The 26,576-nt window shown below is 43.0% G+C and overlaps 2 protein-coding genes across 7 annotated transcripts in view; one reads left to right on the top strand and one right to left on the bottom strand.

Moving 5' to 3' along the window:
• The window catches only part of esyt3 (extended synaptotagmin-like protein 3), an 18,726-nt gene extending 12,123 nt beyond the window's left edge, over nt 1–6,603 (top strand). The window contains exons 19-24 of one of the 2 annotated variants that reach the window (XM_063214306.1): nt 469–513; nt 2,798–2,896; nt 3,892–4,023; nt 5,203–5,308; nt 5,495–5,544; nt 5,656–6,603. In XM_063214306.1, the coding sequence (XP_063070376.1) occupies nt 469–513; nt 2,798–2,896; nt 3,892–4,023; nt 5,203–5,308; nt 5,495–5,544; nt 5,656–5,695 (472 nt within the window). In that variant the 3' untranslated portion in view covers nt 5,696–6,603. The remainder of the gene's footprint in view (nt 1–468; nt 514–2,797; nt 2,897–3,891; nt 4,024–5,202; nt 5,309–5,494; nt 5,545–5,655) is intronic. The other variant, XM_063214307.1, reaches the window with a different exon arrangement.
• Nucleotides 6,395–26,576, bottom strand: parp14rs1 (poly(ADP-ribose) polymerase family member 14-related sequence 1). 5 transcript variants are annotated; one of them, XM_063214301.1, is made up of 20 exons: nt 26,030–26,576; nt 25,836–25,945; nt 25,702–25,732; nt 21,950–22,021; nt 21,279–21,644; nt 20,899–21,126; nt 17,993–20,271; nt 17,631–17,864; nt 15,547–15,768; nt 15,368–15,464; nt 14,849–14,998; nt 14,663–14,725; nt 14,206–14,382; nt 13,709–13,915; nt 12,928–13,187; nt 11,867–11,986; nt 11,203–11,488; nt 10,755–10,894; nt 10,424–10,598; nt 6,395–7,557 (listed from the first exon to the last, which is right to left on the bottom strand). In XM_063214301.1, the coding sequence occupies exons 1-20, from the start codon at nt 26,208–26,210 to the stop codon at nt 7,274–7,276; spliced, it is 5,682 nt and encodes a 1,893-aa protein (XP_063070371.1). In that variant the 5' UTR covers nt 26,211–26,576; the 3' UTR covers nt 6,395–7,273. The 5 variants fall into 5 exon arrangements, with proteins under 5 accessions (XP_063070371.1, XP_063070372.1, XP_063070373.1 ...); XM_063214302.1 differs by having other exon boundaries at nt 15,401–15,464; XM_063214303.1 differs by lacking the exon at nt 21,950–22,021.

Below are 26,576 nucleotides of genomic sequence, written 5' to 3'. Positions count from 1 at the left end.
GTTTAATGCTGGGGCTTCACTGGATTTGTTAAGTCAAAGACTTTTACTGTATCTACGAAGCGATCACTTTCCACCATAATCAATGCAATTGGCTTCACCACACACTGCAGTGCAGCGAACAATGTAAATAATCCATTCTTTTCAGTGTATTATGCAGAGGACTTGACTTAATGTAACTGATCCAGTGTACTGAGCTCCCGCCTTGGCCCTTGGGTACTCAAGAGTAGTATCGAAGGGAGAAGGAATGAAATGAATTGGCAATTGACAATACTTGTTTAATGACTAGCCATAGTTAATGAAGGCTATCTATTTCATTTCTTCTCCCTTCAATATCCCTGAGTGCCTTGGACTTTTTATTTTGTCAATGGAGTTTTCCCTACCCCAAAGCACCTGTGCAGCCTATAGGTATCCAACTCTACCTGAACGCCAGGTTGAACTTTTGGGTGTTTTTGTTTGTTTTTTACATAGTAGCATTCATTCCATGGACCTTGCCAGGGGGCTGCCCTACCCAGAGTAGGTGACATCCGTTTGTCTGTTGCATGGGTCAGTTGCTTGGTAGTGTCGGACAGATGGAATTCGTTTGTCTGTAGTGTGGGTCAGTTGTATGTTGTTAGTGTGTATTGGTGGCAAGCATGCGTCTGTTGCATGGATCAGGTCCCACTCATTTGCCTGTTGTGTGGGTGCATGTTGATGTGCACATATTGCATGCATGTGTCTGTTGCATGAGTCAAGTGCATGTAAGTTTGTACTGGTGACATTCATGTATGTATTGCGTTGGACAGTTAATGTAGTGAGTATTTGTGTGATTGTGTGTGTCTGATGTAGCATGTTTCTAGCCTGATTATCATTGCCTTTCAAATATCTTCGAGACTTGGTCTGACCAAGAGCATAACAATTAACATTTCCCAAACGGCATGGTTGACCCACCTCCCGAGGTTTGCTACTGGTTGACTGGTGTCCGACAACGTAGGTGGAGTTCCCAAGTTTTCTGGAGATATTTACATTGCTCTTGGCCTGACTAGAAGCAACGCCGAAGGTGTTGTGTCACAAGGAGGGCTTGGCCTGGCAACCATGTTTCAGTTGTTGGTGTGTAGTGGCATTTACTGTATGGTAGGCCTATATGACTTTTGTCTGTGAATGCAGGAAGGGGTGGCAGAAGGGGTGTCCTAACTGGAATAGATGGTTGGCTATTCATGTTTCTGTAGCATGAGTCAATCAAGACTGTAGTGCGTCAGTGTGTCAGTTCAAGTTGAACTTGTTAGGTGTTTAGTCATTGATTCCATCATGCAGAAGAATTGTCCCAATGCCATGGCTTTTGTACAGTAGGTCTGTTGTATGGCCTAGTATATGCCACAATGTAGTTTTCCTTTTTGATCATTCAAAAGGCATCAATATTAAGTCCTCGCAGTGTTTTATTGGTCAAAGAGGGTGACAAAGTGAACCCCTATACGAGTATGATCGAATAGGGAAACTGTATGAACCATACAGGGAAATTCAGAGCTGTTCAGCAGGTTTCGTCGTTAGCATGTGTTATTTCATTAAGTTTCAGTTTGTTTGACGGATTAGCTTTATTCCATATAGTCTGATGTGTCCTCATGCAAAGTAAAGACAAAGTAAAGATTCAGGTGCTGTTTCCACGTAGCAGGATATTTTTTTAGCAGGGTATTTTTTTCTCCTGTTGAGGTGTAAATGCAACATGTGGATAAAAATAAATCCTCTATTGTAACAAATGCGTTTCAGCCCCCTAAACAGGATATTTTTTTCTCCTGCTTTTTATACCTGGATTTTAAATATCTGCTACGTGGAAACAGAAGGCCAAAGCCAATGCAAAACCAATGCAACCAGGAGAAAAAAATATCCACATATAAAAATATCCAACTACATGGAAACAGCACCTCAGTAAGTAAATAAAAGAAAGTTCTAGCATATTTGGTCACACCAATTTACCAAACCAGTTGATTCTAATCAGCTGAAATGTTCCACCAGGCAGAGAAGCTAATCAGTGATACCAGTATCAACTGGGTTGGAGTGAAGAGCCCTGGCAGAGAGACCAGACCAGACCAGACCAGTTTGTCCACCTTTGGTTGCATGCGTCAGTTTAGGAAGTATCAGACTTGTTTGATGCATTGGCATTAATTACTTGAATCTGAGGGTGGAGTCTGTTTTTCCCTGCGTAGGTGGCTTTGACACAGTAAAGTAGGTATCTCTGCAAGTTGTTATCCGCTTTGGTTGTTCCCAAAAAAATCATCTTACGTAGTGCAGGTTGGGGAATGGAATCATTTTTAGTTTTCCACTTGGACTCTTAGTGACCTCATGTTCAGCTGTTTGGGCTGTAGCTGTTTTTGATATTTCGTATACAACCCCCACATCCAGAGGAATGTATATATGACAACAAATAGTGTTGCTCTGAGTTTCTTTTTCAGCTTGTTTGGAATGTTGGCATTTGTTTCATTGTTTTTGTTAGACATGTATCCCACCTGCTGGCCAGACTAATTAACAGGCAAGTTTTCCTGCTCATGTGGTGCAACGTTTCTGGTGACTCTTCACCATTCAAGATTCTGTTATCTTTCTCACATCTCATTTTACATTGTATACGAGAATTAATTTCCTTATATAGAAAAGAAAAGGAAAATAGCAATGACTTAATAGTGAGGCATGTGTGTCTGTTTAAAAGTCAGTGCACCCTACACAGACATTAGATAAGGGCAGTGTTTTTTCTTAAGTGGTAATAGTGATAATATAATTCATAACGTGCATAATGGTTTGATTCTATGCTCTTATTTGTGTCCCTTTCAAGGGCCCTTCGGAACCACACTGGGGGATTTGGACATATCCAGATGACAGTAAAATATGCCAAACTGAGGAACAAACTTGTTATGTTGGTAAACTCGTGCAGGTATGTCACCATAGATAAAACCAGGGTTGTACAAAATTCTGAATTGAGTTGAGAATGACCCCACCGCACGGTTCAATTCTTGAATTACAATATGAATTTTAATTGAACTTAAAAACAGGAAGTAGAATGAGTTCATTATTATAACTAAATATATGTGCATATATAATAATAAATATTTCATTACATTTTATTATGAACAATATTTCTATATCGGTTGCACATATCGGTTATCTGCCTCCCATTTCCATAAATATCGGTATCGGCCCTGAAAAAACCATATCGGTCGGGCCCTAGTATGTGGTGCCTATTATTTGGAAGAAAACACACATAAATCTCATTGACGCGGTTAGCGTGAATTTCTATGAATTGCAATTATTTTCAATTCTGCTTTGTGAAATTGAAATTCAATTCAATGTCCTGTGGGGGTGGTTATTTCACTTCCTGAATTGAATTTAATTTCACACAAGCCTGGTTAATTCCAACTTTATAATCCATAAAAATCCTGATGTTGTACTCTGTGTTCTGCAGTCTTGTAGTGTGCCTTATTTTGCCTGTCGCTTTGGATAAAAAGCCATTTCAATGTTACATAATGTTTCTGATGCTGCTGGCACTGGCAAAAGTACTTTTTTGTAAGTTTAGCTGTTCTGCCTCTAGTGACAGCTCAATCTCAAGATTTCACCGTGTACATCCAAGTTAAAATCGGTGAAGGGTTAAAATGTAGTTTAATTTCCCTTTTAATCCATTTTAATCCACTACAATAAATGTATAAAAAATGGGAGCTTGTCGGTGTGCGGTTCTTCTTGGCCTCCGTACTTGAAATCTCAAGACTTGAAATGAAACTAGAGGGCGAGGCCACAATGATTCAACCATTGCAGTGTGTCAAGTAGAAAGGGAAAGGAGAGTGTACACTGTACATAAGAAATGATACAAACAACCAAACAAGGAACATAAGTTCTGAATAATACTGTTAATCAATTCATCAAATCTCCTTGCAGGGACCTGTTCCCCTGCTCTGAGAATGGCACCGACTCGTACGTGCGGGTCTACCTGCTGCCGGACCAGACATGGAGGCACCGCATGCGGACTCAGGTCAAGAGGAGAACAGTCAACCCTGCCTTCAATGAGAGGTAACACCTGCTCTACACACTTTGTCCACCAGGGGGGAGATGCAAACTAAAGGCTGGGAAGATTGTCAACTGGGAAGATTGTCAGTGTGGAAGATTGTCAGCAAAGTGGGAGTCCTATCAGGAAAGTCCCATAGTCAATGGGTCCAACTTCATATCTTACCTCCAGTCCTCTCTTTTTGCTTATGGCTTTGAGATGTGAGGTAAGAAGTCATTGTCATTGACGATAGAAGTTTTATTCAATATCTCACAAAACACAATTCAAAGGTCATTTTTTCATTTGCAATCGGGATGTTGAAGAAGGAAAAGTCCCTCAAATGTTGTGCCAAGGCTTACAGCAGGGGAACTTTGTTTTCTCCACAGAGGCGTGGTGTCAGCGAAGGAGAGGACGTGAGGTCGGATATGGAGTTGGACCCAATGTATTGCATTTTATGCCTCACCCATGCAAGGGGCAGCAACCCAACAGGCGTCATGAAGTGGTGTATAGGAATGGTACCATGTAACTCAGTCATGGAGGATGATGGCGGGAGAGAGCTGGTTACACCCTACTCACCTTGTTGTCAGAAATTAAACCGGCAACCCACAGGCCCACAAGCCCAACTGCATGATCGCTTGTCCATGACAATGCACTTGAGTAACACATGACTACTCCTCATGCTGTTGTTTGGAGTGCACCGTATCACAAAGACAGAAGTGATGAGCTGTTAAACATGTTACATGTCTCGGGCTGAAAGGGAGTCGTCTCCAGTCGCCCCTGTCTAGAGAAGACTGCTATGGTATTGATATACAAGTACTGTTGACTAGTCTGATGTAATATGGGTAAGTGATTAGGGCGTCAGATTTGTAGCCCAAAGGTTGCCGGTTCGACTTCTGACTAGCCAGGTTGGTGGGGGGAGTAATTAACTAGTGCTCTCCCCCATACTCCTCTATGACTAAGGTACTCTGAGCATGGTGCCGTCCCACCGCACTGCTCCCTTGGGGCGCCATTGAGGGCTGCCCCCTTGCACGAGTGAGGCATAGATGCAATTTCGTTGTGTGCAGACAGTGTTCACTTGTGTGCCGTGGAATGCTGTGTCACAATGACAATGGGAGTTGGAGTTTACCAATGGACTTTCACTTTCACTTCACTTGGCTTTCACTTCACAATATAACAGTGTAACATGAGTACTCTTCACACTGTAGGTTGGAGTGTTCCGTATCACTGGAGGAGGCCAATACCAGGAAGCTGGACGTGTCTGTGAAGAACAACAGGATGTTCCACCTCCGACAACGGAAAGAGATCGGAATGGTAAGCAACGTATGCCATCTGTTGTAACCAATGAGGGTGTATGCAATGGACACATTCTATTGTATTTCATTTGATGAAATTCTATTCTGTTCCATTTGACGGTTTTGAAGAATTTTATGTAGTCATTGGTCGTATAGCACACAAAGGATAGAGATGTTCTCTAAATAGCTGATTTGATGCTTTCAGGTGATAATTGACTTAACTGGACGTGACCTAGTCAAGGGCTTCACAGAGTGGTATGTAGACTGACAACATTCTCCAGTTACATAGAAGTGTCAATAAGTTGTTCATATTAGCATTGTGGACAGGTCATTCACTATTCGATTTCCCCCCCCTTTCATGCACAGGTTTGAACTTACCCTGCCAGAGTTGAAGAAAACCATATAGGTAAAGAAAAAGGAGGCTCTTTCAAAGAGTTGAACCCTCCCAAACACAGTGGCAAAACAAGTGGAGCAAGAACTTTTTTTTTTTTTTTTTAGATGTCTTGAGGTCAAAAAGAGTTTAACTTCACTCACAACAATACTATGCAAATGTTCTCAAGAGAGATTCTTTTACTTACAGCAGGAGGCTTTTGTATGCATGTGTGTATTTAATTAATGTATGTTTGTAAAAAAAAGATGTTTCAAAGCACTATGTGGATTGAATGTGCGAGAATTGTATCATGTATAGGTCAAAATGAATATGTATTTTTTTTATATGTGTGTATGGTCATAGCTCTCTTACCTAACCTGTACAGTACATGTAGAAAGATAAATGCAAAAGTTTGACCTTTTTCATAAAAAACCCTACTTTAAGAAACAGCGTTCCCTATCTGGGACATTTTAACCCACTGATCAGTGCTAACGAGCACTCACTGCACTAAAACTTCCAATTACGGCAGACGGGTATTTTTCTCTGAGAATAGGAGGAGTTTGTGAATAAACCTTAAATTGTATGTCCTTTAGCTTAGGCATCACATATGTAAAAGTACAAACACCCCTTCTGACCTCAGGTGGTCAGATGCCCTTGAATAAAAAAGAACACAGTGTGTGAATTTGTTTGGCCTATTTCTGTGATGTGAAAAAAAGAGACTGCTTACAACTGATATGGTGCGTAATGTTATGGATTTATTTACCATTTTATTACACATGAAGGAAAGGAAAAGTTAGGCACATTATTGGTGTTGCACAAACATAACCATTATCCTTCCTTGAATAATATTTAGAAAGTATTTTATATGTACACACGTTTTTGTTGTTTTTAACTTGATGTACTATCATACAGTAGCAGACATTCTTCTCTTTGGCTATTGTGCTTTTGAAATTTAAGGCAAGCGGGTCCTGGGCTGTGTTAAGAGAAGGCAAGGGTGAATTCCTCCTGATATTAAGGTACAGTATGTCATTCTAGTTGTTTATTTTCAAAATGTATGCTGCCCATTGACAACGGGTTTTTTTTTTCATTAATGTAAACTAATATTTACTATTCTGACCAAAATACAGTAAGGTGTACTGTAAGTGTAAATTTCAAGGTGATGATGGACATTGATAGTGGTGGTAAAATATACCTGAAACATATAGCATTTGTGGATGGACAGCATACATTCTGGAAATAAATCGCTACAAACATGCCATGCTAAATACCAAATAGCACCTTTAAAGGGCTAAGGTAAACTGAAGACACCAGCTGAAGACTACAGCCAAAACTGATTATCACTAATAGACTACTGTTAAATCTTCTCACAAACCATTTCAAGGCACTAATCTGAAAAACTCAGACACTTCTTCCCTCATCTCAGACATTCAAATATCTTTAACTTCAAACATGAAACTAAAACACCAACTAAAATACAAGAAAAGTGCAAATCAAGCGTGTAAACCTGTCAGTAACTTAAACATGTAGAATTCCTTTGGCTTCCTCGCTGAAAAGTGATCAGGTGCCAACAACAAGAAGGCACAAGTCCAGGCAATCAATTCCCTTTGCCTTTCCTCAATGAAAAGTGATGAGGTACTCGGGATATGCCTGAATGTCATTGAAGACAACAAACATGGACGGTGCTTGGGGGTTGTCCGTCACCGTGTCGTAGAGGTCTGCAGAGGTGTTGCTCTTGGCTGGGGGGACAATCATCCCCGGCCGTCCTGTCGTGAAGTCGCCCGTGAGCACCTGGCACAGGTACATGTACTTCTGGCGCCGCCCGTCTGGCACGGAGTAGGTGTTGGATGCTGAGTACTGAGCATTCACTGCGAAGTAGGTGCCATTACCAATAGCAGCAGCTGTAAGAGATTAAGATAAAAACTTGATTGTACACACCATTGTACACACATAGGGTTAAATTTGACAGTTGATAAAAAGATCCCTGGGTAGTAAGAATGGTGGCTTTATAAGACTGATATTCGTACTGTGGTATCAGTTCAAATCAGTTTATTACTTTGTCCCCGGTGGTGGGTAATTTGGTTGCAGACAAAATGCACACCACTAAACACATTTATTAATAGGTGTGTGTGATCTTTTTCAGTAAAAGGCCACCTAGAAATGACCTCTATTTGCAGAAGTGGTAAGCAGCCATTGTATTTATGTCTAGGTAAACAGCAGCCTCATATGGTCTTATGTTGTCCATGAGCAGGTACAGTTCGTAAACACCAGAAACGACCAAAGCTAACGAACAGCCGACAGAGTTGAAGTTTCGCCATGAATTTTCAGTATTCACCATGTATGTGATATTAACATGTTCAATTTAGCTAATCATAAAACAGCTCTGGTTTGTCAGCCTGGGACATTCAGAGATATGACCATTCCAATTGGTCTTCACCGAACCGCATCATAGCTCATTACAGTGTATCACAGAAGTGAGTACACCCCTCACATTTCTGCAGAGTGGTATATCTTTTCATAGGACAAAATTAAAGAAATTTCACTTTGAAACGATGAAAAGTAACCTGTGTAAAACTTGTATAACCACTACTATGTGCTGTTCACTCAAAAAAAACTCTGAATACAGCAATTATTTTTTGAACATGTACTCACAAAAGTAAACCATGTCAGTTCCCCTACCATGCTTGACGTAACAGATGGGACACTTTATTTTTTTGTGAAATTAACTTTGTTACCAGCACACATGCTTGACATCATCTAAAGCAGATTTGTTTATTTTGGTCTCACAATGTGGTTCCAGTGATCCATATCCTTAAAGGGGTATGCCACTATTTTGGGGCTTAATACAGTTAAAATCATTGACTGGGGTTTATAAAGGTGGTAAAGTGTCTTATTTTTCATGTTAAGCGTTGTCTTGCTTTAAGACAAGTTAAAAGAGGGAATATGTCGCTAAGCTAGTGAAAGTCAGTGGATCCGTGTAGCATGCTACAATGCTACACGGATCCATTGACTTTCACTAGCTTAGCGACATGCTCCTTCTTTTAACTTGTCTTAAAGCAAGACAATGGCTTACATGAAAAATAAGACACTTTACCACCTTTATAAACCCTGGCCAACGATTTTAGCTGTATTAAGCCCCAAAATAGTGGCATACCCCTTTAAGTCTGTTCATACCCGATGAGACCATGATAAACAAATTCGCTTTACATGGTGACAAGCACGTGTGATGGCAACCAAGTGAATTTTACAACAAAAAAAGTCTCTGATCTATAAAATCAAACATGTTTGGTGGGACTTGCATGGTTTGGGGCTGCATGAATGCTGTCAACATTGGAAAGCTGAATTTCACCTTAAGAAACATACATATCAACATGTATAGAAATGTGACTACTAAATGATACTCGCTCTAGGATTTCACTCAAATCTCATATGCATCTATTTAAGCTAGGTGCAGACTAAAAATGTAAAAGTTGAATGTGAGGCAAGGATGAAAAGCACACAGATGACCTTCCCTTTAATTTTGTAATGTTTTGGGCCAACCGAGCCCTTCCTCAGACAATCTGTTGTACAGCATTTTAACCAGGGGTGTACTCCTTGTTGTGGGTACATGTTCAAACATTAATGGCTGTGATTTTTTTTTTTTAATTGAACAAATTCAAATGGCTATGTTGTACACAAGTTACTATTCATTGTGTCCAAGTGAAATTTCTTTAATGATGTCCCATGAAAAGATAAGCTTACAAATATGCAAAAATGTGAGGGTAGTACTCACTTCTGTGATACTGTACATGTGACGGAGGTCATCTTGCACCTGTTCGCCCCCCTCGGGGCTGCGAAAATGCGACCTTGTCAACTATATCGGTTCGGAAATGGGAGGCACAGTACGATACCGTTAGACTAAAGGACCAGTCCCCCAGCCCGACAGCATCGACAATGTATGAGGCTTTAGGGAGGGAGGTTTACTAACGTTCCACTCCAACTCTGCTAGTTAGCCTCCGTTACATACACTGTACCATGATATAATATTGGCTGACTTTTAACCACAGAAGCTCCTGGGAAATTTGCCTTGGTCGCATTATTCGCCGACCCATAATAGATAAATAAAGACTTCTGTTGCTTCAGTAGCTTAGATCACTTGTGGGGTACACGTACAGTTACAGCTCAACGGGGGCTCTTCGACTGGGAGTCATTTAGGAGCAACAATAGCAACTGACGAGTGAAAGGATTTTAAAACTTTTAAAGAAAAAAAATCATTAGTTAATCATACACTAAAGTAGCTGACATCAAGGTCAATCGGGCCAATGCATTGGGATTAGTGGGCCAGGGTAGTGACCTGTTGTGGAGGTCTTGCACAGGTAAGGTTTGTCAAACAAATACCAACTTCAACATTAAATTGGGTGAAGGGATGGGCCATTTTAGAGTTGTAATGCTTTTTGTGCCAGCCAGGATTAACCAAATTTGTTAGCAAGTTAGAAGAATGGCTTAGCCCAGACCAATCATGCTGAATTCACACTGAAAACTAAACTATCAGAAGCAACTCCTGATACTTACCTAAGTTAGCATCTGCAACATCTGAAAGAGGTCTTGCATGTCAAATTTTGCAATTAACATTTTATTCCATGGTATTGCGTAGCTCAAAGCTTGACCAGCACAACCAATGATATAAGTCAGTGGGCACAACCCCAGTTCCCCCGCCTCACGTCAAACCCAATGAAGTTACCAAAAAGACAGTTTATTTTTCTGTTAAGGACAAAAAAATCCATTTACCATTTTTACCCGCATAGCTGCGGTTAAAGCCGTTGTGGTTGATGTGGTCTATAGTTGGTTGGCTTGTCCCATGAAACAGTCTCCTTTCGTTGTTCTGGTGGCCGTTTTTCATTTCCATGTGTTGTTTCTTGATACTGTAGTTCCTCCACAGGTATGGGTTTTGTACCCTCTCGATCTTTATGACCAAATACACAATATAAATACTATTAGCATACGTGTATCAATATACAGTAGATGCAGATGATAGAATGATAGTACACTAAACTGGTACCATCTACACTGGTCAATGGCAAATGGTCATTTGGAAAATTGTGAACACTGATTTCAGTACCTTCAAAATTTTGTTGCGACAAGTGGCACGGAAACGTTGTTCAACGTCATCATACTCTGGAGTTTTTTGCTGCAGGGGAAACAGCTGGCACTGGGTATTGGTTGCCATGACATCCCAGTAGTCTGGAACATTGGCATCACCTTGAAAATCACCAGGGTGGAGGTCATTATGGTTATGGGCAATAGCATTCACAGGATACTGACAGTGAAAATATGTACTGACAAAAGGCATCGCAGTATACCAACTTCCATCACTTTAATAAATTTTTATTAGCAGCTTCTTTGGTGTTAAGATGAGCATGGAGCAAATGCAGGGTATTGCGCGAATTAGTAATCCAAAATGTGCCAAAATTGAGATAAAATCGCCATTGTCTTTCTCTGAGGTATGGCGTGTTACATTTTGAGTGTATTATTACTTTTAGTAGTACTAGGTGTACTTAAATGATTACCTCCTCCAAGTCTATCGATCCTCTTGATCTTGATCTGATTCCCGTGGCGGTCCGTGGCTGGCCCGTCAGGCAGGTGGACCCTCCACGTCTGGCCCCCGATGGTGACGTCCGCGTACGCTCGCCTGCCCTCCTTGGCCTGCTCCAGGTTGAAGTTGTCCTGCGGGTCGAAGGGCCGGTACTGGCCTTGGCCTGAGGCCTGGTGCTGCCACTCTACCAGGTTACTGGTGAGGTCTATCTGCCTGTTGAGGCTCTCCTGCTCCCTACACCTCTTCAGGATGCTCTGCACCTGTGGCGAGGCAAGGCGAGTTCATCAGCTATATAGCGCATTTCACACAGAGGCAGCTCAATGTGCTTTGCAAAGAATAAGAGAATAAAAGCACAACAGATGAAATGAGAATAAAAAGCTTAAAATGCAAGATAAAAGCAGAAGAGTACCGGTACTAATAAAGAATACGTTTAAATCAAGTCAGAGTCTTTAAAAGAAACCAATCTGATAACAACTTTGTTTTGTGTTGGGATTTGAAACTACCAACCAAAAATAATTTCAGTAACTCTTCAAGAGAGCACAGAACCCCACCCAGCCCCAGTAAAGCCTGCATTCCCACGCCTTCAGTTCATCCGGAGTCACTGGTTTAGTCCATGTGAGGTCTGAAATCCCACACACCTCCCTGGAGGCCACCAGCACGTCTCTGCTGAGCCCCTCAATGTTGAGGGTGGTGGCGTCGTCACCTCCTGCACCTGTCATGTCCTGCTCGTGCAAACTGATCTTCACGTCGTGCTTCTCCTGCAAATTCAGTTAACATATTTCAGTCCCAAATGGTAATAAATGCCCTCTTCCCTTTTCCTTTAAATGTTATTTTACTTTATTTCATGTGTCATCATTTCCAACAATGTTTTATAGAAGTATAATACTTAGTTCAATCAATGATGTCTTTTGAAAGGGTCTTGGTATGTCCATATTGTGTGGTGTCTCATTTACGTACATTTTCTCTCAGTAACCATGTCAGAAGCTCTCACATGTCTAATCTGTTTTAAATTACTATATTTCACCTTTCCACTATGTTGTTGTATGTATATATTTTACATTGTGTCTAGCGTTCTCTCCAGGGCTCACTTGAAAAAGAGGCAACAGCCTCAAAGTGACTACCCTGGTGAAATTGAAAAAAGAAAGTGCTACACTGCCCTCCCTAGTTAAAGTGCAGTAACAACATTTTTTTTCAAAACTGAGTTTAGACTGAAAATGGTCTTCATAACATCCCCTTCAGCAATACTTTGAAAGTCTTTTTCTTTACTGAACTTTGTCTTTGTAGGGCAGTGGTTTTCAACGTGGGGACCGGGGACCCCTCGGGGGGCCACGAGGGGATGCCAGGGGGGCCGCAGCAGGTTGGCAGGAAAAGTATTGTAAAATCAACTCAATAAATGAATACATTAAATAACTTAAATATCTAAAATAAACCAAGGGCAAGCTAAACACTCCCAGTGGAATCATTTTCTTCTTTACAATGTTTATATGCATTATGCTTTCTGTAGTACTTGAATGGTTTTAGAAATGCACCAATTTCATCAAGTTGTTAAACCAGGTGCACAAAAAAAAAAATAGTGTGGCACAGCCCATACCAGGGGGGCCTTGTCTGGAATCTACCGGTATATGGGGGGCCTTGGCATGGTTAAGTTTGGGAAGCCGTGTTGTAGGGCACTCTAGTGTACATTAAGTTTAGTCCTGACCTGTAGGTCCTGTATCCTCTTGAGGTCAGCGGGGGCCAGGCTGAGGAGCATCTCGTCGGAGATGGTGTCTGTGAACTGGTCCTTGGTAATCTGGTCGTCCAGCCACTGCTTGAAGCGTTCCACGCTGTCCCGTGACTCGCCGCAGATGTGGAAGAAGGCGGGGTCCAGCACCTTGCACTGGATGGCCACGACTCCTCTTTGGCCTCTTGAAGATTTGCCATCTTTGTCCTGGCCTCCGGTGAAGAGGGATTTCAGGCTCGCTGTGACAACAGATGGTGCAGTTTTAATTCATTGGACACAGTATGATGCCATTTTGTTTTAATCTTTTTATGCAGTATATCATAATGTTGCACTCCATACCAAACCACAAGACACCATGTTGCTGCTTGCAATTGAAAAAAAAAGAAATGAATTTATAAATAAACAAACAAGCATGTCATTGAGCTCCATGATCAATGGCATATTCCAACAAACCTCTGTGTCATGACTACTTAACCACCTAAAATGTGAATTGATTTCTTCTACTGTGCACCAAAGCCCCCATGTCCACTATCTCTAACAAAACATCCCCTAAATACGTAGAAACATTCAGGCATTATCTCTAGGATTTCCCCAGTTCTTCAGCAATTTTATTTGAAAATTATACAACAGCACCCATAGAACTTTGTATTAAAAGTCCCGCAAAGTGCTTGTGACATGATAGAGAGAACTCAATATTTTGCTAACAATCTGAACATGTGTGATGGCACTACTTGAAATAGAGGCATGCAGGACGACTTACACATGACCCAGGACACCACGCCCGGCTTCGCCCCCGGCCCTAACCCCTCTCGTCTCTGCATGCTCTTGTGGAACTCGGGCAGCATGGGGGCTTGGAAGATCACTATGCGGACCAGCTCTAGCGAAGACCCTGGCATCTTTCCCACCACGTCTATCACCGCGTCCAACATGGCGTCTGCCACCACCCCAGCAGCCACATTGCCCTGACCTGCATAATACAAAATACACAGTACAGTACAATACACTACATAGTACAACAAATAATGCACAACTCCAAAAATACAAATGCAGGTAATAAACAAAGCAATTGACACAATGTATGGATCTGATCAAAACCTGTCCATGTGTGTAACACTTCACTTTTACCATTATCAATGATTAAACAAAAGCAGAAACACAAGCCATGTGGACAAGGAGGGAATCACGTGTTTGAATTTGACAGATACAGTATACAGACAAACCAAGTCCCCATGTTTTTTGAATCTCTGACCCTCCTACCTGTGCCAAGAGCAGGAAAGGAGACTGACTTCATGTTGTTCTGAATGCACAACAAGAGAGCATCGCTAACACTCTTCTGGATCAAGTTGGGCTGCGTCTGGCCTTTCAGGTGAAGAATCTTCTTGCATTTCAGATTACCAGGCTGGGTCATAATCATTGTTGCACCTGGTTTGTTTCCTGCCAAAAACACACCATCATAATGACTATTTTCAATTGAAGCTTACAAGATGCGATAGGATTACGCCTTTGGCTCAGGTAGAATATCCTGAATATGTTCAGAAATAGGTTGCCAGATATCAGTCCTAGGTTCAGTGAGTAAACCCTGCCACACTGAAAAGGCCCTCACTGATAACCTGGTCTGTCTTGAGTGCTCATTTCAATCACCCGATTCATAGCATGGTTGGATCCTGCCGACCTTGTTAATTTCTGAACCTTGGCACCTCTGAAGGTTACTCACCATGTTGTTGGCACTCAGCTATCACATTTGGACCAGCAGCAGTCAGAATCGCTTTGGAGACACCTGTTTAGACCAGGAAACGTGTTTTTATGTTGTCGATTTCTCACATTCTCTGACACAAAATCAATGAAGGCAGCATGCAGTCGTCCAAAAGGAAATGTCAAGGGATTACCCCAGATTCCCTACCTGAGTTGAGGTTAAAAGTATCATTAGTAGAGTTCACAATAACATCAGCGTCCTCTTTAGTGATGTCCCCCGTTTCAACTTCAATCTCGACTTGTCCAACAGTGGTCCGACACAGTCCGGAGCTTGGGCACGTGACCTTGGAGAATGGACCTGGCAAAAGACATACAGTAAGTAAGTTGCGCCAGCTAAGAGCTAATCATGGAATAGAAGAAGGTACCATTAACCACAAAACAAACAGTTAAACCGAAGACCACTCGATAGGCTACTGTGATTTCGGTGGGGCTTGTGATAAACAGAGATTTTGGAGAATAATATTATATTATTCTCAATCATTTACTCTACAGGAAAGATATGCAGTTAAAATTTAAATGGGACTGATACGTTCTAAGCTACCGTAAGCTGTTTTTAAGCTGATTTTAATGAGAGTTGAGAACAAGTACATGTAGAGTAAAGAAAGGAAAAGAAAAAGAAAAAATAAGAAATTAGGACTAATAATAATTGTACTTAATTATATTATACCCTTTCTTGTGTCAGGTAAAGCATCTGCTGTACCTCTGCTTTGGTGGCCAGGTGCCGCCTGAATTGAGAATTTCTGGTTGAATTCATCTGTAAAGGCCTGTAAAAGACACATACAAAAGCTTAGACCATTGTGGTAGTCCATCTGTGATATAAAAAAATGCTGACTGTGTGCTGCTTACCTGTGTTGTTCTGGCATCGCTAGGGTGCAGAGTGAAAACCACCTCTTGTACGCTGTTCGATCCCTTCTTCTGGCTAAAGTTGAGGACGTCGTCCAGCATGAGACGGGCCACCTCAACCGGGGGGAAGCCCAGGTTTCCTGTGCCGATGGCGGGGAAGGTCAGGCTCCTCAGCCCACACCTCTCTGCCTCATTCAGACAGTCGTCCACAATGCAGCTCAAGACCTGCATAATTGTGACGCTACACGTGAGTCACGGCCTTAATGGGAACTGTGCAAGTCACTATGTTACAGCAACTGTTGAAGTGCATCGAGTGATTGGTCTGAGGCCCCAGATACAGCACAAGAATTTTACACAGCAAAGAGCTTCTGAACTTGTTCCATATGATTAATCAACAATTAACTTACTAATTATTTCAGGGCTCCAGAGTGCGACCAATTTGGTCGCACATGCGCCCATTTTTTTCCATAGTGCGCCTAAAAAATATTTTTAGGCGCACCGGTGCGACCAGCCATCAGTAGAACAAAATTAATTGACAATGCTAAACACCCGTTTTACTGGACATAAAATGAATAGTCATTCTGCAGGCCTACAGTAACTGGCCCATCACACAATAAAACGTGTCAATGCGTCATTCAACTCCGCTGAACTATCTTTCTCCCCCTTCCTCTCGCTGACAGGCAGCCCGACGTTTCAGAATAAAATGTTCGACTTCGCTAAACTATCCGAGTTCACGTGTGCTCGCAAGTTTGTGATCTCAACCAGGGGAGTTATGAAACGGACGAGAGGGTTACAATCACGGGAAAAAACGAGATGGCTTGAGGATATAGCTATTAAACATCGGCCACTGATCACATAAACGCAGACGGGTGCGCGGATAATAATGGTCCGCTTCAGCCGCGTGCAGAGCTGGCCATTCATCAGGTGACACGCTGTCGGGACTTCTATGAGAGTTATTTGATAGCGACTCCAAACTGCCTATCTGTCGGCAAGGCATCGTTCATTCACATTGCGACAGCACGAGAGAGAGAGAGAGAGAGAGAGAGAGAGAGAGAGGGAGAGAGCGCACAAAATTGTGCTGTCCTGTCGTCGTGCTAAGATACCACAATCATCATGCAGAGCGAGAGCACTCAAAAATGGCGAAATACAAAACCCAATTCACCTCGGATTCCTGTAAACACAATGGTCAGTTTCAACCGCGTGCAGAGCTGACCAAACAACAGGTGACAGGCTTGTCTCTCGGGACTTCAGTAAGAGTTTTTTTGATAGCGACTCCAAACTGAATATCTGCCGGCGAGCCATCGTGCATGCACCTTGGGACAGCACGAGAGAGAGAGGTGGGGAAGCGCGCACGGAATTGTGCTCTCGTGTCTGTTCATAGCGCTTGCTAAGATACCACAACCATTCATCATAGCGCGTGCTAAGATACCCAATCATCATGCAGAGGGAGAGCGCTCAAAAATGGGGAAATACAAAACCCAATTCACCTGTAAACATAGGCTATTAGTGTCTAATGATTTTAAAAATCATGACATTTTTAACAGGGTTTGAAAAAATATCTAGGCTATCTACCGGTATCCATCTATCTATCCATCCATCCATCCATCCATTTCTGTGCTTGTGTGTAGACTTAGTGCTGAAAATTAAAGCTTAGGCCTACTTGTAGCCAGGATGTGGTAGTTATGTAGCCTACTGTCAGTGTCATGTCTTTTGAGGAGCACATTTGGAAGACTAGCCTCTAGCACATGGAAGACTCCAGGTCTTTTAAAATAATAATAATTTCATTAAATATTATTATTATTATTATTATTATTACTATTATTATTTGTATTATTATATTATTAGGCCTATTGCTTTTTTATTAGCCTATTATTATTATTTTTATAAAGCTGGGGTGCGTGCGTGCGTGCGTGTGTGTGTGTTATGGGGTGAACATTTGGGTGCACCTAAATTTTGTGCTGGTGCGCCTAAATAAAAATTTTAGGCGCACCAGTGCAACCAGTGCAAAAAGTTAGTCTGGAGCCCTGTATTTCCATTATTCATCTGCATCGAAAAATCAAAGAGCTCAGGTATTAGATCAGACCTACCCTCTGTGCGTGGCCTTTTCCTCCATCCCACTGGGGGGCGACAGTGTGGAACACCCTCTTGCATTTTAGGTTGCAGCCCTCAGTAAAGAGCACAGCACCTTCATTAGCAGGTGGAGCTGCCTGTTGATCAACCAGATTCTGAAGCTCGGGTCCCGCAGCTTGGAAGAGGGCATTGGACACCGCCCCTTGATCAAGGCGCAACCCAGGCCCAACCGTGTTCACTACTACATCAGTCTAAAAAATATAAATAAAAGAAAAAGGATATGAAGAAAGATCTTCAAGATTCTCAACACATGTACTGTAACATACACATTAATAAACAGAAATGTTAAATGGGTTGAATATTTGGATCATCAACTTACTGTGGTGTCCTGAATGTTCCCTTTCAAGAGTGTGATGATCAGTCCCTCTTTTGTCTGCACGCTCTGTGTGCTGCTGCCAGTTGGAAGAATTCTTTGACCTTGGGCTTGGCCTTGACTCTGTGTTTGGTTTTGCATCATGCCTGCCTGGCCTCCAGACTGTGGCTTGTTTTGCAAATCTCTGCCAAAAACCTTTTTAACAGCAATTTCCATTGCCCGGACAGTGGCGTCGTCCTTGTTGACCAAGTGTATTTTCTTCAGCAAGCCATCACCGTACATGTCTTCACAGTGCTCCTTGATCGCCCCTACGATGGTCTCGGAGCAGACGTCCAGCGGGAATCCGAACGAGCCTGAGCTTATGGCGGGGATGGCAATGGAGTGGACCTTCAGGCTCTCAGCTTCCCTCAGGCACCCTTTGATCGCCCTCTTCAGCAGGCCGATTGACTTTTGAGAGTTGTCCCTCCTGAATCTGGGCCCCACGGCGTGGATGACGTGTTCGCACCGCAGACGCCCACCGGCTGTCGTGACGACCACGTCCCCTGTGGCCACCTGCCCTCTCTGGGAAATGACGTGATTGGACGCTGCCTGGAACTGAGGACCTGCGGCAGCAAGGAGAGCTCCTGCGAGTCCCCCGTCGTGCTGAAGCCCCTCGTTGGCTGCGTTGACAATGGCGTCCGCTCTGAACGAGCACATGTCTGCCTTGAACACGGCTATGTCCACGCCATCAGGAGTTTGCAGGCGGAAGTCAGGTTTGTGCTCATCTGCTGAGGTGGAGGCGGTTGCCGAGGCAGCGTGCACCTCATCCTCCAGCTGCACTAGGCAACCCCACTTGCTGGCTGCTGTGCTCACGTAGAGGGTCTCCTTGTCCTTGAAGGACTTCTTGGCTCCCGGTTTGGCCATCCTCAAGACGTCGTGGTGGATGGAGGAGATCAAGTCCTCAATGGCCTGCTGGCACTCCATGGCACGGACTCTGGGGCCGCACAGCGACACCGAATCGTCCTGGAAATCGATCTTGAGGTCGTCTTTGATCAGCTCCTGCCACACGGCCCCCTTCTGCTCGCGCACAAATTTCACGATGATCCTCCGGCCGGTCACGGTTCTGGTGACGGAGGAGTTGTCGTGCACAAAGTTCTGTAGATCTTTCTGCACCGCATCCACTTCTTTCACAAATCCAGAGATCACAACTATTGTGCCGTCGGTGTCAACACTAACTCTCCTTCCGGACTGATTGACTGCTATTAGCAACCCATCCACTAACTGATTCCACTCGCTCATCGCCAGTATGTTAAGGTCTTCTATCTCGATGCATCTGTGGTTCAAAAGCTTCTGCAGTTGCCCCTCTGCAGCCTTGATGGTCTCTGCCGTCTTGGCCACGAGATTCAGCACGCCACCGTGAATTTCCAAGGCTGCACTGACACCCTCTGACATGAAGAGCTGCTGGTTCAACTCCTCCTGGTCACCGCCAGACAAGAATTCTATGACGCTGTCCTCAATATTTAGCTGCCCGCTCCTGGAGAGAGACAGCATTTCCTCGAAGATGTGTGCTTTCGCCAACAAAATCTCTTCTTGCAGTCCATAAAACGCAACACTTTGGTTCGATTTGTTGTAGCGGAACTTCAGCTCTGGGATCTCAATCTTGATTTTTTGACCCAAGCCTGCGTGTTCAAGGAGGTGATATATCGAGGCTGCCACCTTCACCTCTTCCTCTCGGCTGCCCACCTTCCTCTCAACTGCCTTGATGATTTCCTCAACAGTCACCTTCAAGTCACCAAGGCTGTCGACACTCTCAGAGAGGCCTGTCACAGTCATCTTTCCCTGAGACTGGTCCACAACCAGTGACAGAGCCCTCTGCTGAATGGCGTCTCGAATCGCAGCCTCACATTCCGCCCAAGCAACCACTGGCACTCGCAAAGGCAGACACTTGAACTTTGACAGCATGTCTTTGAATTTGGCAGAAGCGTTGTCTCGCCAGGAACGAATCACCTTGGCTGACATTTTTTTCTGCTCCAACAGAGAGGGTAAGGGGCTGATCCTTGCGGGCATAATGCAAAGGTCAACCTTAGAGAAAAGTGTGGCCATTTCCCTGTCGACCAGTGTGCTACACTCAGGATTGTCTTGCAGACACTTGTGCAAAAGAGGATCGATATCCTCTGTGAAGGCATCTGGTAACTTCCATGGTTTTTCTTTCCCGTATAAAGCCGTGCCCAATGACTCGAAATATGGAAAGACTTTGAAAGGGTGATCTGAAATAACATGCTGTCTTTTGATGACCCTGGACACAGCTGTGAAGATACAATAATTTTTATTATTATTATTATCATTATTATTGTTTTACTATTATTTTCTTTGAACTTCCCAAACTAACTTGGATTAGAAAACACCGAAAAAAATGATCTTTCACCATCTCAGAGACAAAAATGAAAACACACACGCACGCACGCACACACACACAGGAAGATGAATTAAACATGGTTTTAATTAAGTACATCAGGGTTTCCCAAACTGTGGTGCGTGCACCCCTGGGGGTGCGCGGCCTGCCATAAGGGGGTGCGCGAGCTAAATAGAGCAAAGGTGGATATGTGAGTTTTTATCCAGCATTAATGAACAGGTAGTTTTTAATTATATGGTGAATTGTATGCTGGAAGGGTCCATCTGAAGTGTAGTTTAACTCCTTGACTTTTGGAAAACAGGATTTCCCTTATAACTGTGCATAATGTGCAGTGAATGCGCAGTGAATCCATATTTGAGTGGCCATCAGCACACCAAAATATTTGCTTAGGGGGTGCGCGAATCACGATGAAATGTACAAGGGGGTGCGCAGGGGGAAAAGTTTGGGAACCACTGAAGTACATTATATACGGCTTAATCCCTACCATAATTCCATTGCTATTAATAATAATAAATCTTACCACTGGACTCAGTAAACGAGATGATGGCCGTTTGGTCCTCCTCCTGCATCTCCACCTCTCCCTGCAAGACACCTTCTCTTCCGAAATACAGCTGCAGATGATCAGACGTTATGTCTTCGATGAGGTCTTCAGCTCGGACTTTAGTGGTCACCTCAAGCAGCCTGGAGGAGATGTTCTTCAAGCGGAACATGCCATTCCTTGGACATAAGTCCACAAAACGCTGTGCATCTGTGACGTGCACATACATTTGAGATCAGAACATACATTTGGGAAAATTACATAAACACATACCATCTCTAAAAAAGATACGAAGTGAGACAACCACCATCCCATCCAAAACACAAACTCTCTCTCACACACAAAAACACACACAAACACACCTTCTGCCTTCTCAAAGGTCACAACAGCAGAGCTGATCTCGTGTAGTGTCTCCACACTGAAGGGTGAGGGGACAGGGCCTTTGAGGACGTTCTCCACCAGCATCTCCAGAAACTCCTGGTTCAGGCCCACCACGTTCCCCAGCACAGCAGCCACAGACGGGGAGTACTCAGGGGGCTCCTTCTTCACCTCCTTTTCCTTTTCTTCCTCTTCCTCCTCCTTCTTCACCTCTTTTTCCTTTTCTTCCTCCTCCTTCTTCACCTCTTTTTCCTTGTCTTCCTCTTCCTCCTCCTTCTCTTCTTTACACTCTACTTCCATCTTCTCTTCAGGCATTACACAGTTATGCCTAGGAGATGCCTCATCTCCATCTGTTTGCATGAAAAAAAAACGTACAACAAACTCCTCACTCACACAAGGGAAGGTGATGTTTGAATGCTATTACACATTTCAGTCTTTTTATGAATCAGTACATGCAGCAAGCCAATCAGTAAATCAGGTATTTTACAGTGCTGTGCTGACCATGCTTTAAACTATCATCATACTGTAGCTTGTAATAGCTGGTCTAACTTATCTGTCATTAAAAACTACACATTCCGAAACATGCCCTTCTCCCTCTGAAATGAAAACTGACAAATGTTAAATATTAAACTGTCAAATGCTGTATCTTACTGACCTATGCCTCGTCTTCTTTTAGGGCCTAACATGGCAAGCGTGTTGGCGGCGTCTTTCCTCTTATGCTGGGTGTCTGTGCATGTTTAACAATAAAAACTGAGTGTTGCAAACAAAAGGTTTTACCTTAAAGGGGCCATATTATATACGCTTTTTCTGTTATACGTTTTCTCTTTGATTTATTTTTCTATGTATTTGTAATGTTTGAGCAGTACTTGCCCAAATGACAATGCAAAACATGAGAAAAAAAAGTGTTTTGTACAATATGGCCTCTTTTACAAACATGCAGACAGATTAATATGATTAGCCTTCTGCAACATAGGGGACAAACAGTGCCAAAACCTCATTTGATTGTTTCTCACCATATGATTATTGTGATTGTACTAAAATGATTCTGTCCATTCATTGTAAACATTGTCAATCCCAGCATTGGAAAGTAAAAACCCAGCCGGAAATCTGTTCCACCAATACATGACATTACTCTTTCTTGACACTTTTATCCAAAATAACTTACAGCTATTTTTAAGTACATGGTGTTGGAAATTAGTTACAATCCCTGGAGCAATATGGGGTTAGGTGCCTTGCTCAAGGGCATCTCAGCTGTGGAGTGAGGTAGGGAGTGGAAGGGTGGCATTCAAACCTGCAACCCTAGGATATAAATTCCATCTCCTAAGCCATTCGGCCTAGCCTGGTCCTGACCATCCCACAATACTACCATTTCATTTCGTATTTATGGTCTGGCATTTGTTTGCTCTGAAGCGATTGTAGGAAGCAGGAAGTTTGCACTCAGTTATGATTTGAAATTATTGGACACCTCTCACCCAATCGCTGGCAGTTACTCAACAACATAGCGCAGACCAATGGCTCTGGCGCAGATGTGTACGTCATTGTCACGAGCGTCCTCCCCCTTTCGCCCCCACGTGGGGGGCGTATTCGATTATTGGCTGTTTTCTGGGGGGGCACTCCACAGAGAAGCACGGCCAGACTACAGTAGTGGAGCCAATCCTTTGGCGGAAGTACGTAGGATGGCTCGCGAGGCTACATTAGGCCATGCCTGCCCCACCAAACCACTCTGAATAAGCTGAACATAATGAACACTGAAGACAGGTAGACCAGTTACTCAGTGAAGTCCTGTGTTAGGAGTAAACTGTGGCAGGATTTTTACTTCTGAACTGGGGCAGTATTCCAAGAAGCTGGCTCAGTGGTAACCCAGGTAACAGTCACCTTGAGGTTGTGGTAAATCATCTAATAGAAGAGCCTGATTCCTCATTTTTTTACAACCAAATCAGTGATACGCAAACTGTGGACCGAAATCATTTTCTAAAAACAAAAATATATATTTTGTGTGCATTGCTGTTGATTTATTTGAATTTTATTGTTAATTGGGTCGGAGGTGGGCCCCGGCCCGAACATGTGTGAAAATTTCAAGTGAGCCCCAAGCAGGAAAAGGTTGGGAACCCCTGAACTAAATGACACTGCGGGTCATCTTTTATGAGGATTACCACTTCCTGTAGGTTAACTAAGCCAGGTTATCACTTGACAATGTTCGTGGAATACCCACACTGGATGTTTGACATCTCTGCTGTTGGGCTGGCTCCATTGGCCCCATTGACAGTAAATAGAATGGACGCCAAATCAACGCTATTTGCCATTCAACGCTTTGAAGCCAGATTTGGGAACATTCCAACTTACATTCCACCTTAGCAACGCCAAACGCAGGTGCTGATTGGACAACAACAAGACTTCTAACTGTCAATCGAACCATGTTCTGATGCTCATTGGTCAATTTAACTTTTAATATCTCTCTAAAATAAAACATCACCACAAAAAATCACCACCCTGGTAAGTTGGAGAGCAAGGGGACCTACTAGTTGAGCGAAAAATGATCCCCCTGGAGTGGCATTTAAGGGAGATATAGGGTTTTATGTCTCTCATAGGAATGAATGGGATTTGGCCATTTTTTGGTCTTTTTGGGTCCAACCTTGGCTCCAACTTGGCTTCAACAATGAAATAGAATTTTGGCCTCCATTCTATTTACTCTCAATGATTGTCCCCAATCATTAGCTCACATACCAAAACTGATGTCAAAACAGCGGAGCAAGCAGCAGGTCAAATAAAGCGAAAAATGAATTCATAACACGCGCACACGCGCACACACACACACACACACACACACACACACACACACACACACACACACACACACACACACACACACACACACACACACACACACACACACGACCCATGACTATGAGGGGTCGGAATAACTCAAATCAATGTGCCATGATTAATTTATTTAACCCTAAGGCTTGGTTGAATGCCTAAGCCCATTTTGGGAAAAGGTGCCCTCTGCCTATTCAAACCTAAATATCTCAGTCTCTGAAGCACATAAATAAGTTGCATTTAACCCTTTGAGGAGTACCATTATAAATATGTTATAAGAATTTTGCCAAAATGTTGAGTTCTCATTATGATGTCATAAGGACTTAGCGAGATTTTGAACACAGACTTCTATGGGAACTGTAGAATGTTCGAGTAAAATCCTAGAGCTACCTTGCATTAGAATGTGTTCATTCATCTCTAACATACCCACATTTTTAAGTAAAAAAACTCAAATCAAGAGCCTGAATGCTGTGCCGCTCCAGGCGCAGGTCAAACAGCGTAAGCAGCATCAGGCTAAAATAAAAAGAAAAGAAAAGAAAGGCAAACCTAAGCAACGCCTAAGGTAACCTACAGGTCAGTGTACAGTAAGCAGGCCTCTTGACATGCTACCCTACCTCCTCGGCCAACAACTAGGCGTCCTTCCAACACTTGTTTAGATGGGTTGATGTTTCTTTTTATTAATTGATTGATTGATTTACTCTTATCAACATGCCAGTGTACTTCCTTGGGAGTTTCCAATCCCTTCTCTAACCATTCCCTAGATCTGGCCATGTTGGCAGCCTCTCTTAATATGCATTTCCTCTGCAGACAACTTATATTATTGCAGACCTTGTTGCTCCATGGTCTATATCTTTTCTAGATTTCTGGCAATGATGATAGGCCTACACAATCTAGGTATTACCAGCATCTCAGAGGTCTCAAATTCGAATGACCCTCCATCTCTCCTGCTACTGTCTATAACCAGATGAGACCACCTCACTCAGTAAGTCCAACAATTCAGGATATAATTTCAGACTATGTTCTAAATAAATAATTAAAGTTGTCCATAACAAACAATGATATAATTCACTTAGAGGAATAGAAAAATATAGGCATATTAATCAGAAGGGGGGGGGGGGAGTCAGCTAGCCTGCTAATTGGGGTCATGTGGTGATTGATTTCTCTCTTGGTTATTTATCTGCCAGATAATTTTTTTCTCGACATTTTATTAAATCCGATAGATTAAAGAGGATTACAGGAAGCCTTTGATAAAATATAACTTTCATTGGCTGGCCTAACGACTGATGTTTACATTTTATGTTATGGTAATTAGCTGTAGGCCTACTGAAAGAAATGCATCTAGACTAATTGGAAGAATCAGAACCACGTTGTAAAACGGCGTGTTGAGCGATATCCCCGCACAATTGCCCTCAGATTCTCTGCTTGAAAGTTTGCAATTGCAAAAGTGAGAGGTCTTAAAGTTTACTCATAGAGCTGGGCTGGTGTCACCTCACCTGCCCTCACTTCGCTTCGTCTTGATGGCCTAGCTACCGCTTTGCAGCTCTCACAGTGTTGCCCCCTGGAGTACCATTACTATCGGCAAACACTCACCTGCAACTTCTGAGCAGCTCAAGTCGACTCCCTGTTCACAAAACGTAGAGAATTTGGTCAATAATCGCGTAACCAAAGAATGAAATGAAACGATCATGCCATTCCTCCCAACGTGCATTGAAACTTTCTCTCACCTCCTCCTCGCCCTCCGCTTTAGTCACCGGGGTCAAGCGTACCGTCAACGTCAGATTGTTCTCACCCAGCTTCAGCGAATGTCGGGACTTTGTAAGAACACTTCGCCGCACTATTGAACAGAAAGGACATTGGCATAATTGAAGTAACACTACGAGTAGACAATCATTGTGTCCATTACAGAACTTCACTTTACCGTCTTCGGTTTTGAACCACACGACAGCTTTTCGGCCATCGGAAACATGGTGTTGCACATGACAATCGCCACCGTTCGATTTTTTGCTTTGGAAATAAATTGTTAGTTTGTTCTTCAGGTTAGGGAGTGCAGGGTTCCATTCGCCTTCCACGAGCACTGGGAAAGAGAATTTCTCGTCCATGTCTTCCCCGGAAATGACTGAAGCGAAGTATCTGTGTTTGTTTTTGCCCTTGCCTCTCTAGTCTCTCTAGTTTCGCTTTCCATTTCTCTGAAGCTGGTGGTTGGTGAGTAGTAGTTCTAGCCTACAGGCTATTTGTGAACATGAAAGTGTAAACTGTGGGCTAGGTGTACGCGACGTCCTGCTGAGAAAGTATCCCAGACAGAGTTTAGGTCTTTGGAACCTTGATAAAAGACTAGTTTGGCGTGTTAGATGTTCAATGAGTTATGTTAAGAGAAAAAACAAGCGTTGCCGTTGTCGTCAAGCAAGGAAGTAGTTGACTTGTTTTGTGCTTATTTTTTTGCTTTCGATTCCAGCTCCCGATACGTG

Source organism: Engraulis encrasicolus, chromosome 13 (genome assembly GCF_034702125.1).
Source record: "Engraulis encrasicolus isolate BLACKSEA-1 chromosome 13, IST_EnEncr_1.0, whole genome shotgun sequence".
Taxonomy (NCBI): Eukaryota; Metazoa; Chordata; class Actinopteri; order Clupeiformes; family Engraulidae; genus Engraulis; species Engraulis encrasicolus.
The sequence above is the reverse complement of the archived record's forward strand: the minus strand, read 5'-3'. Positions and strand labels throughout refer to the sequence as shown.